This window comes from Sander vitreus, chromosome 15 (assembly GCF_031162955.1).
Source record: "Sander vitreus isolate 19-12246 chromosome 15, sanVit1, whole genome shotgun sequence".
In the NCBI taxonomy this organism is placed as follows: Eukaryota; Metazoa; Chordata; class Actinopteri; order Perciformes; family Percidae; genus Sander; species Sander vitreus.
Window position 1 is genome coordinate 14,530,086 of NC_135869.1, and position 11,286 is coordinate 14,541,371.

Genomic DNA, 11,286 nt, shown 5'->3' on the forward strand with positions numbered 1-11,286 from the left:
TATGAGATTTGTTTGTTTCTTTTCTTTTCCCCAGGATGATTTGCTGCCATTAAGCTTTTCATAGATGACTTGACAGACGGTGAGAGAAAAAATAGTGTAATATATTTTAAAATCCACCAACCTTAGCTGATATTATTATGCAGTTATACATAGTTGGTTAAACAGATCTAGAGACAGTTAAAATTGGAGAAGAATGTCATCTAAAAAGAATGTTTACCATAATGTGTACCTACCTATGTAAGCATATGACATAGTACTGGAAATGAGTGTGTCACATAACATTTTCTTCAACAAGATTAGGAAAGCATTTATCAGGACCCTTCTAAATAGCTTCACCTTTCACAGCTGCTATTTAAACTCCTGATATAGCAACATAATAAGTGTGTGCATTCCTTATGTTGGCTGAACCTTGACTGCCTTTTCCCGGTGTTTTTGTGGCACAGGTGGGGGCTGTGTGGTGCACGGCTTGCAGAAAAACATTTAACATGTATCATCATTGAGTCTCTCTTACTTCCCCAAGCTGGTTAAAAAAAGAATAAGAGCTGCGTTTCCAATTAGGGAACGACACAATGCATGAAATGTTCAGCCATAAGCAAAACAACATATGCCTCGAAAGCTGGAGCTAATTGGCTAGAGGGGGTCACTACAAGCAAAAGTTTAGACTTCACATTAGTCTTAATTCTCAAAATATTAGGCACTCTTTTTGACCATATTTCCCATATTTCTCATCCTATTTTGGCTGCTTAACTCATGAAAGACTGTACATACTTGATGGATGATGCCCACATCATTTTGTATAAAACAACTTTGTATATCAGCATAAAGAACAGGCCTATATATATTGGCATGTTAATGAGCTGCATAGTTTTTACACTTCCTAAACTTTGTCGTTGATCAATTCTAAACATCACTCTTGAAATGTTCTTAGAATATGTATAGATAAAACTACATTATCATTCATTTGTACAATACTTTAAAAACTATGTACATTTAGATGTCAATTACCTTCAGTCCAAGTATTTCTACCTTTGGCAGGGATTAAAGATTAAAGAATGGACTAATTCATTGCGACAACCACGCTGTCATGCATATGTGGAATAGGCGTTTCTTCTATCACAGGATTTCCTTAAGAGTGCCACACTGCTCCAGAAATATTAATACAAGGCCAGTTGTTAACCAGGATGTGTATGTCAGCTGCAGCCAGTGTGAATTTTTTACAACTTTTAACGTCAGCAATAGACAGAGCAAGGTCCAGTCCCATAAAGGTGTAAACAAGATGCTGACGCAGTCACAGGCTGTGTGAGGATGGCACTTGGCAAAAGTACACAAAGTCAAGAGCTGAAATCCTTGAAAGGCCACTCCCAGACAGCAGGGGCAAGACAGAGGAGTGTGCTGGCAGAAAACCACTCTGAGGAACATCCTCATCAACCTTCACAGGCAGCAGGGAAAAGAAAGTCTCATGGGTTCACAAGACAGCTTCCTGGGCAAAATTGAATCAGACAGACCTTGTGTGATGCAAATAAACCTTCAGAAGATTAATGTCTATCCCTCAGAAGCCCTGATGAATTAAACTGTACTCTGTTTTCCCACTGCAAACCCAAAATGTTACTTTTAAAACATTCAATATCAAAATATTTTTGCTTGAGAAAGCCAGCCTGTTACACCATCAGGGGTGCTGAATTGAGGGTACTGCAACTGTTTCAAGTTTCTGATCTCATGAATTCAAACAGATGCTGTACTGTTTCATTCTGTGCTTAGAAAAATTAAAAAGTTTACAAGGCATATGTATTTGTGTCTTGTTATGCTTATGTAACACAGTGTGTTTCCATCTAAATACTTTAAATTAAATGCATGACATATCATTTTAGCCTTAATTGTATCATTAAATTTTTTTTTTCTTCATTTGCATAGATTAGAGGTAGAACAACGTACCCAAACAGGAAAGTGGGACTTTGAGCAACCGTCTTGGATGAAGGCGTAAGGCTTCCATAACGTCAGAGCTCATAGCCGCTGAAGGTTGGACACAATCGGGCAAGTGTTTGTGGGCCATGACCCAGATACTTATTTCCAGTCCTGGACTTTGGACACTGGACCACGGCATCATCTCCCATTTCAGTCCACACTCACGAGCGGTGCACTCATTAAACAAAGAAATTGTGTTTTCCGTGTGAACTCAAGTGTAAAAGCTCACTTGAGTGTCTGGGAAGGCTGTGTTTACTGTGATTATAGCCATGGTGGTGATACCGTTTACTGGGTGTCAGAGGGGAAACGAAGGTTTTGACTTGACAGCGGGACTTTTACCAGTTTGATCTGAAAGAGGTTCCCAAGCCAAACCCAAAACCAACAGTGGTAAACCAAAATAGAGTCATTTACTGCAGGTAAAACATCCAAACCCACAGTCATAACAGGTTACTAGGAACTTCAATACATAATTATTATTTTTTACAAATCTAAATAATAGTATCCGTGATCATTATTAAGTGCAAATTCTCTCATTGTTTGGGCGTGTACACATGAATGCTTGGTTCCTGCTGTGTCTGTGTTTCAAGTTTAGTATATGTGAATATGGCACCATCTGTTGGCCAAAACCAGGTGACGTCCTGCTGGTTTGATGGACCATTTTCCTGTAGAGGCATCCCACTATGCATTTGAAAATGCTTCTCTTTTAGTACTGTGATGAAAAGAGCAAACAGCCAATGGGATCACAATTTGTTATAATATTAAGTCTATATGAGATCACTTAATAGCTATTTAGTGACTCTAACTTTTTTCTGTTGACTTCATGAGAAAGTCCCTTTAAGCACAACAATCTGGGATACTATCAAAGCCTTAAAAGGACATGAATGAGTAAGTAAGTTTGCATCTGGTTGAAAAAGCAGTGTCAATGCAGCTGGAATATTTAACACATAGATTGGGGGAGGAGAAAAGAAAGTGTCCGCAGACTTCAAAATAGAAAAGCAGGAAAACCTCAGTTTGCCTATTAGGGCACAACATTTCTAAAAGTGTTTTTTTAAAACCCCAATGAATGAAGTGTAGTCAGAAACAACCTCAAAGCAAAGGGAGTCAACTTCAGAGTTAAAAGGCAGGCAATGCCCTGCACATGTTTTAAACAAATAAAAGGACTGTTGTAAGGTCCGGCTATCTGATCTTGCTGATTAACATTTACCTTCTGGCTGAGTATTGACTGAGTTTCAACAGAGGAATACTGTGTGTGTGTGTGTGTGTGTGTGTGTGTGTGTGTGTGTGTGTGTGTGTGTGTGTGTGTGTGTGTGTGTGTGTGTGTGTGTGTGTGTGTGTGTGTGTGTGTGTGTGTGTGTGTGTGTGTGTGTGTGTGTGTGCGTTTGTTTAACTATATTCGTGGGGTCCAAAAACCGGGAGTCCAGTATACTTGTGTGGTCCCGACAGCTTTGTGGGGCCAAAATGCTGGACCCCACAAGTTTAAAGGGCTGTTTGAGGGTTAAGACTTGGTTGTAGGATTAGGGATAGAATTAGGTTATGGTTAGGGTGAGGGTAAGGGTTAAGGTTAGGCATTTAGTTGTGATGGTTAAGGTTAGGGTAAGGGGCTAGGGAATGCATTATGTCAATGATGGGTCCCCACAAAGATAGTGCCACAAACCTGTGTGTATGAGTGTGTGTGTGTGTGTGTGTGTGTGTGTGTGTGTGTGTGTGTGTGTGTGTGTGTGTGTGTGTGTGTGTGTGTGTCAAAATGTATATTAATTAACTGTAAACTCTTTTAATAGTAGTTCTGTCATTTATTAAAACAACATATTCAATATAAAGGTATCTGCAAAGACACAACATTGTTTTACTCCTCACACATCTCATTATGTTCTTTCACAATTTAATTAAAAGAGCCTAAAAATGAAAATGAAAAACAGTAAAAAATAAAAAAAAAAACACACACACAGTATAAGCCAAATATTTGTGTTTTTGTGTATTTGAGTATTTTAGAGCAATGCCTTGTAACATGATATATTTCCAAAAGGCACACCAGGACATGCATTTATTGTGTCAGTAAATATTACACATTGGATGTTCATGACCACAGAGGAAATCTGGCCATAGGGCATATTTCCGGATAAAAGGTGCTTTTCTCAAACATTTGGCAGCGTCTCTGTCACACTTGCACAGCAGCTTTTCACATTTGTCCTTCAAATCATCTGCAATGAAGAACACAAATGCCTTTCTTCAGTGACAAGCTAAAAAGAGGATTATGTCATTTGTCGTGAATGGTCAGTGTAATGCTTATCAGTTCAATTTTCTAAGCACAAACAGACATTTGGAAAAACAGAAAAATGGATTAAAATATCCAATTTTTCATTTTTTTCCACCTTGACAAATTAAAAATTTGGATCTTTAACCTGTTTTTCCAATTTTCTGTTTTTATTCAGAAGATCAGAAATTTTGAAAATTACAAAATTGCATCTGGGCTCCAATTATTCAATACTGCAATGGTATTCTCTCCCTCTACTTTGCGGAATATGCAGGTCATTAACTGTATATGGACCAAAACAAACTAAAAATTGATAGACTTTGGGGTCAGAGGTGCTTGCAACTGATGGTTTCGAGTGGGAGGCGGGGCGTAGCTAGGCGGAACGAGGGAGAGAATACCATTGCAGTATTGAATAATCGGAGCTCAGATGCAATTTTGTAAAAATTGGTTAAAACAAACAGGTTAAAGATCCAATTTTTTAATTTGTCAAGGTGGAAAAAAATGAAAAATTGGATATTGGAACAGATTTTTCTGTTTTTCCAAATGTCCGTTTGTGCTTAGAAAATTGAACTGATAAGCGTTACACTGACCGTGAATACTTGTTCTAAAGCTTGCAAAGTCTAGCTTTTGTCATTTTGCCTCCTAATGGTTAATTTGGTGTGATGTATCTGAAATTGAGAGACATCTGGCTACTGAATAGTAGTTGTGGATACTATGAATTCATTTTACATTGATTTATTTATAAAATATCATAAACAACCCACTATGTTTTGGTACTTAAATGTGTAAACCTCATTAAGTCTGTTGCTATTTATGTACAGAAATTCCTGTGGTTTATGGAGGCTTAAAATACCAATAAATATATGTTGTAAATATCCTGTATTTCCCCTCCAATAAACTTCCTGCTTGCTCTTTTCATGGATATTTGTAGATCACACAGCCTGATCTGTGTCTCACTTTCAGGTTTACCCATGATGGTGTGTTACATGGTACACGAAGCATCATATTTACATGTGGAACCACTAAAAGAAAGAAAGCAGAAGAAGTCTTACTTTCAAAATCACAAAATATTATGTATACATAAGCATTAAAAATGCAATACCACACTCAGCTTTCTTGTCCTCACACGTCCACTGATACTGGTCTGTTTTGGTTTGGCAGCCAAGACGTTCTGCATCTCCATAACAGCAATCATGTCTGTGGCAACACCTACACAGAGAGATTAACAACACAATGAATGTTTTATTTTGAAGGCTGAACTCCAGACTACACAAGGCAGGGTCAAGAAAGCAGTAAGTGGGTAGTCACAGCACTGTGGTTTGACTCACACCACGGCTATTTTTAAGACAGGGAAGGATCACCTCATGGGTTTTCACAACAGATAATTAGCAGTTAAATGGTTTGAGGGGTTTCAATGTCTTGCGGCGAAGAAGGAAAAGAAGGAAAAGAAGGAGACGGCAATTAGGATTTGGGTGTGGAATGTTTGGACCCATTTTGAGGTACCCATTGGAGTATGTGAGTCTGCTGAATTTGGACACCATTCCCTCCTTCCATCCCATTGGACAGCATCTGTGGTTCAGTTGACTCATTCAGAAACGGAAACTGTGTGTACACAAGCAGGATGGAGGGAGGAGGAAATAATGTGTCTGCATGATCTGTGGAGTGGAGGGCTAAACATCACCATTGCATGCTGAATTATATCTTTTGCATCACATAATGTATAGGTGGGCCATATATAGTGCAAGCTGAATGTTTACATTTTGGCACACACTGTCATCATGTGTCCAGATATTCTTGAAAATGAAAACAGACTTGACAGTGTCATATTTGCTTGAGAAGAGTGTGATTAAAGCTGGTTGCCTCACCAGTCTGCCTTGTCTCTTGGCCAGCCTTGACCACCCAGTCCACAGTAGCATCCGTACATCATGTAAGCCAAGGCAGATCTTCCTGTGCTGCATTTGATGGCTCCCGCCAACTCCAGCAAGCCTCTTTTTGTCCGTTGGGACCTGCGTGTCGCCGTAGAGGCCACAACCACTGCAAAGGAAAATAAAGAACCAAAGAGGAGAAATAAATTCATCCCCCATCTTGTAAACACATCGTAGTGTCTTTAGACATTTTTTGCAGTAAGGTTTTGATAGGCCTATATTGTGTGATATTCAGGGGTTGGACACAATAATAGAAACTGCTGCCTCTGCGATACAATTAACACAAAAGTGTTAAAGTGTTCCTTTTCTTTTGTCCACCCTCTACACACTCTTTTTTTTTTTTTTTTTTTTTTTATTTTATTTATTGTATTTCAAAAGAAAATAAAAAAAATATAAAAACACAATAAGTGTGTTGCAACACACTTAAATGGAAAAAAAAGTTGCCCGTTTATTATTAGGTACACCTGTCACGAAACCATCCCCCTGAGCATGGTTTACCTGTCTGTCTGGTTTGTTTTGTGTTTTGTGTGACATTCCTTAACGAACCTAGCCTGACATCGTCATACTTCCCAACCTCAAATGTTGGGAGCGAGGCTAAGTTTGGCTGGCATCCAGGCTAGAACGTACCCTGTTCCGGTTGCAAAATTACGAATCCCACTATGGCCACGCCAGGACCAAGGGAGTAAGCTTCTCCTCGGAACGCTTACCTCCTATGGCGCCATTTTGATACTAACAAGCCATCACCTCCCGTCAGCATTCCATTGACTGCCATTCATTTTCATTTTGGCGCCACTTTGACAGCAAATAACTTTACATCTGAAGCGTTTAAAGACTTTTTGTTTTTGTCCATTGTTTATTTCTAAAGAAACACGACAATGCATAAAAGGCTCCATTACCTTGTATCTCACATTATGGCTCCGTAGCAGACGTTTTTGTAAAAATAGGCTAACGATTGTGTCATAACCACGCGACTTACTGTCGCTCAGTAGAGGAATTACTGTACAGTACAGGAGAAGCTCACAGGCAGGTTCGACTTACATTAGCTGTTCAAGATGAATTACTAATGTTATCTAGCATTTTAGTTAGCAATAATTAGCCTGTGTCTGTTTTCTCCTTACATATACCTACGCTCTCCGTCTCTGCAAGATTCAGAATGATTGAGATTTCTCTTGGCACAGCTACCAGAAGACTTACAACTTTCAGACAGGTTGCTCACGTCACATTTACGTAATCTCTCTCAGTTGGAGGATGCGAAGTAACGCTCAGCCATCACCGGAAAAGTGCTTCTAATATCCTTCACTGGTCTCCATCCAGAGCAACGGGATCTGTTGGTCCATTTTATATATGTCAATGGCGAGGACCCACTTGGCGTGGCCATAGTGGTCGATTGGTTGGGGTTAGGCATTTGACCTCGAGTGGTTAAGGTTAGGATAGCCGATTGGTCAGGGGATAGGACCTGAACAAATCAGGTTATGTTACCTTGCGTAAGCATGGACGCCTGGCCAATAGTACCTATTGAAGAGTGGGTCTTGGCGTGGCCATAGTGGGAAAAGAAATCATGTTCCGGTTGCCGGGCAACGAGTGCAAGGATGGAATTCCAGGAACACCTGAACCTGCTCTCACCTCTTTCTCTTCAGCAATCTACACACCTGTTCCTGATCATCATCACTACACTACTTAAGCTGTGACCTGACACCCAGTCCCTGCCGGATCGTTAGCCGTGTGTGTGTTTGCGTGCCAGCCAAATTATTTGCTAGTCAATTTCTGTTTGCTTTGTTCGCTAAACTGTTTCCTGTTCCTCTGTCTTCAGTAGGCTACCTTCACCCTGGAATTCCCTTCACCCCGGTCTGACAACCAAAGCCATCAACTTCATCGTTCCTTCAAGACTAAAAATGTTCACCAGTAGGCTACTCACCTCCCAACACCTTCGTCACCACCATCAGCATTACATCACCCAGACTCACCTGTCTACATGCCTGGCATTACCTTTTCAAGTATATTTTTGTCTTCAATAAACACTTACCTCTTTCACCACCGACCTTGTCCTGGTCTGTATTTGGGTTCAGAACCTGAGAGTTTCTGACCTAATTAAACCTAATGCAGTCTACAACACTCTTGCAACAAATCTTACCTTCATGAAGGTTATAATGTTCCGTTTTTGTTGAAGAGAGGTGTTGATTCAACTTTATGATCATTTTAGAGGGTGAGGATGTAGTTTGTTGAAGTGTATTGTGTTACAGGGGTGTTTCTATTATTTTGCCCACCCCATGTATCTCAATGAGGGTAGGGTAAATTGCCTCACTAAAACAGTTTGAACAAAAACTGAACATTTTAACTTATTGCAGGACAGTTTTAACTTGGTGTTCCTAATAAACTGGCAACTGAGCTGTGTTCCACTTCTAAGTGGCTACAGCATCTAAGAAGTCTGGAAAGGTACATGCACATTTTCAGTCTGTTTCTTTCTACATGCCTGTGTTTCTGCACAGAGCCTCAGTACAAAGTATATAGGAGTCAGAGGATTGACTTTCCACTTACTCACACCTCATGAACACCAGAAATGTGTTTGCTATCTTAGAATAACACTTTCACTGAATACCTCTGCATATGTAAACAGGTAGTTTCCTTCAAGGCTGTTACCTTGAAGTTATTGTAAAGACACCAAGGGAGTGCCCCTTTGTGTCTTTACAATAACTAATGTCTTAGCATTTCATAGTTGGAGCTCCACTACAAAGTAAATAGTCAACTTACCAGATAACAGGAGTAGTATTCGGTAAAACGCAGTCATGGCATGCAACAAGCGGCTGAACTCCACACCAAGTGTCGTTCACTGACACTAAGTGAGTGTAGCATTGAGTGGAGAGCTGTTTTTAGGTTGCTGTTTGAATAATCTCATTGGCCAGAGGCTAATCCAATGTTTTTGTACTTGTAAGCCCCCTAGAGGAAACAGCCTGCAGATTATTTCTGCTTCTTCTCAGCTCTGACCAGTGTTTGCATCTCTGCATCGCCAGATTTCATGCTGCAATTATGTTTTGTACCAGATGAAATAGATTATTTTTACTTTTCTAGAGATGCAACACATTTGGGATGTATATTAAAATGAAATATACACAGGTAGCAATAAAAACATATGTATCTATCAATTAAGACTTTTTATATTCTTATTTCTTGTCTTAATGTAATTTTTGTCTTTGTCTCTAAAATGCCAGACAGACTACTTATGGGATGTTGCACCGATCCTGCATGACAATATTCAATAAAAAAAAGACTTAATTGAAGGAAGACAAAAAACAAATCCAACACTTTTATTTGATCATTTTAATTCTAGATTATTTGGTTTACACATAAAACTCAAGTCATTTTGAGCTTTCCAAGTATCCTATGTTCATATACATCAAGTCATGGGAAATTAATTAAACTAAATACAAATAAACTTAGAGTATAGAAAACACTATGCGAGTTGACGTACAGATGTCAATGAGATTCAGGGTTCATTGTTGCTAATGCAGCACATTTTTAATTTCTGTAAGCAACACAATATATAGTTCCACTTCCTCACAACAAATGCACAGAGACATGCAAATTATGATAATTATACTCTAATAATATAGTTTCCCATCCATAATCATAAAAACTCCATCCCTCTCCTTCCCCTTCCACATAAACATGTCAGCAGGGTGAGTACAACAGACCTTCTCTCCATAAAGCAAATAGCTATCATTATTGTCAGGATGATTTACTGAGCAGCACCCCCAGTGTCTAAATTTAACAGCTGAGATTGTTTATTTGACAAATTGCAGACCTGATATGAAGATGGCGAAAATTGTGTCATATCTTTGGGTTTCATCTTTTTATTGTGTTTTCTGAAAGTATATTTTCAGCTCTCTTGTACTGGACTCTATAGGCATTCATACTGTGGTAATGTCAGGGCAGCTAAATCATAAAAGACACACACTTTGGGTTTTGATAACAGGGGACATATTCAAAGTGTTTTGTGATTCAATTCCTCAGCAATGCTTCTGCACAACGTGAGATAAGCGCCTCCTCCTGGCAGTTATTGTAGCTGCCAGGATGACTGCCCTTTCTGAGAGGAGACACATCCCTCTGATCCCTGTATATCTGATTATTTTCAGTTCTATCCATCGCTACAAAACATCCAGTCAACAGTTAGATCATATCGAGCTGAACACACCCGACAGAAAAGCCTGAATAACCTGCAAATGTGCAATGAACTGAACAGAAAGCAGAATCCCAGACAATGTATGGTGTTTAATACTTGTTTTCTTGACATTAGCTGAGGGTGAGATACTGCATGAGAGATGATGAGATAGCCCCTAAACAAACGATCCAAAAATACATATTTCAGATTAAATGAGAAACACTGGACAAGCTGAGCACCAGCCTGAGAAACATCCAGAGAATTATGATGTTTATTTTATTTTTATTTATTTCATTTCACCTTTATTTTTTTGCAGGCAAGTCATTAAGAACAGATTCTTATTTACAATGGTGGCCTGAGAAGTGGCATAGCCACTTAGGGAAAGGGAAGAAGGGCTAGAAAATAAATACATTAGAAATACATACAGTTTAGAAATTACATAGAATACAATTTGAAATACTACACAGAAAACAATAAACACTTATATCAAGATAAGTGCACAGGTACATGGGTGAGAAAGAGAGGGAGAAACCATTCAAATATTTAGCTGGGAAAATTATTTTATTATGTTATGTTGAGTAAAGAGCAAACCGAGTGTTTTTGGGGAAAGCCGTGTTCAGTCCAGCTGTGCGTCTGATGATGAAATTCATCATCATGAAATTCGTCCTGAATGAGGATCAGACAATAGCTCCGACCTAATTTGGGGAAAGAAAAACAAGTCAGGAAATGATGAAAAGTAAGACGAAGGCAAGTAGTTGGCTGTCTGCCTCCTCACACAGAGCCTATTGATACACAGTTGCTGCTCTACTTGCTTTGATAACTCATTGAACAACGTGCAAACCTAATTTGTACGTGACAAAATATAACCGAATTTAAAAAACAAATATGGAAAATATGAGTTTAACTGATTCCAGAAATAAGAGGGGGTTTGAAGGAAGGTTAATTGCTCATCTTATTCCCAACACTAATACTATTACAAGTCATTTATTACA

The 11,286-nt window shown here is 39.0% G+C and overlaps 1 protein-coding gene across 1 annotated transcript; it reads right to left on the reverse strand.

Moving 5' to 3' along the window:
* Positions 1–3,785: 3,785 nt before the first annotated feature.
* pla2g10 (phospholipase A2 group X) lies at positions 3,786–8,990 on the reverse strand. The gene is made up of 4 exons (XM_078269507.1): positions 8,887–8,990; positions 6,079–6,247; positions 5,316–5,422; positions 3,786–4,160 (listed from the first exon to the last, which is right to left on the reverse strand). Exons 1-4 carry the CDS (start codon positions 8,921–8,923, stop codon positions 4,012–4,014), a joined length of 462 nt encoding a protein of 153 aa, XP_078125633.1. The 5' UTR covers positions 8,924–8,990; the 3' UTR covers positions 3,786–4,011.
* Between the last annotated feature and the right edge of the window lie 2,296 nt (positions 8,991–11,286).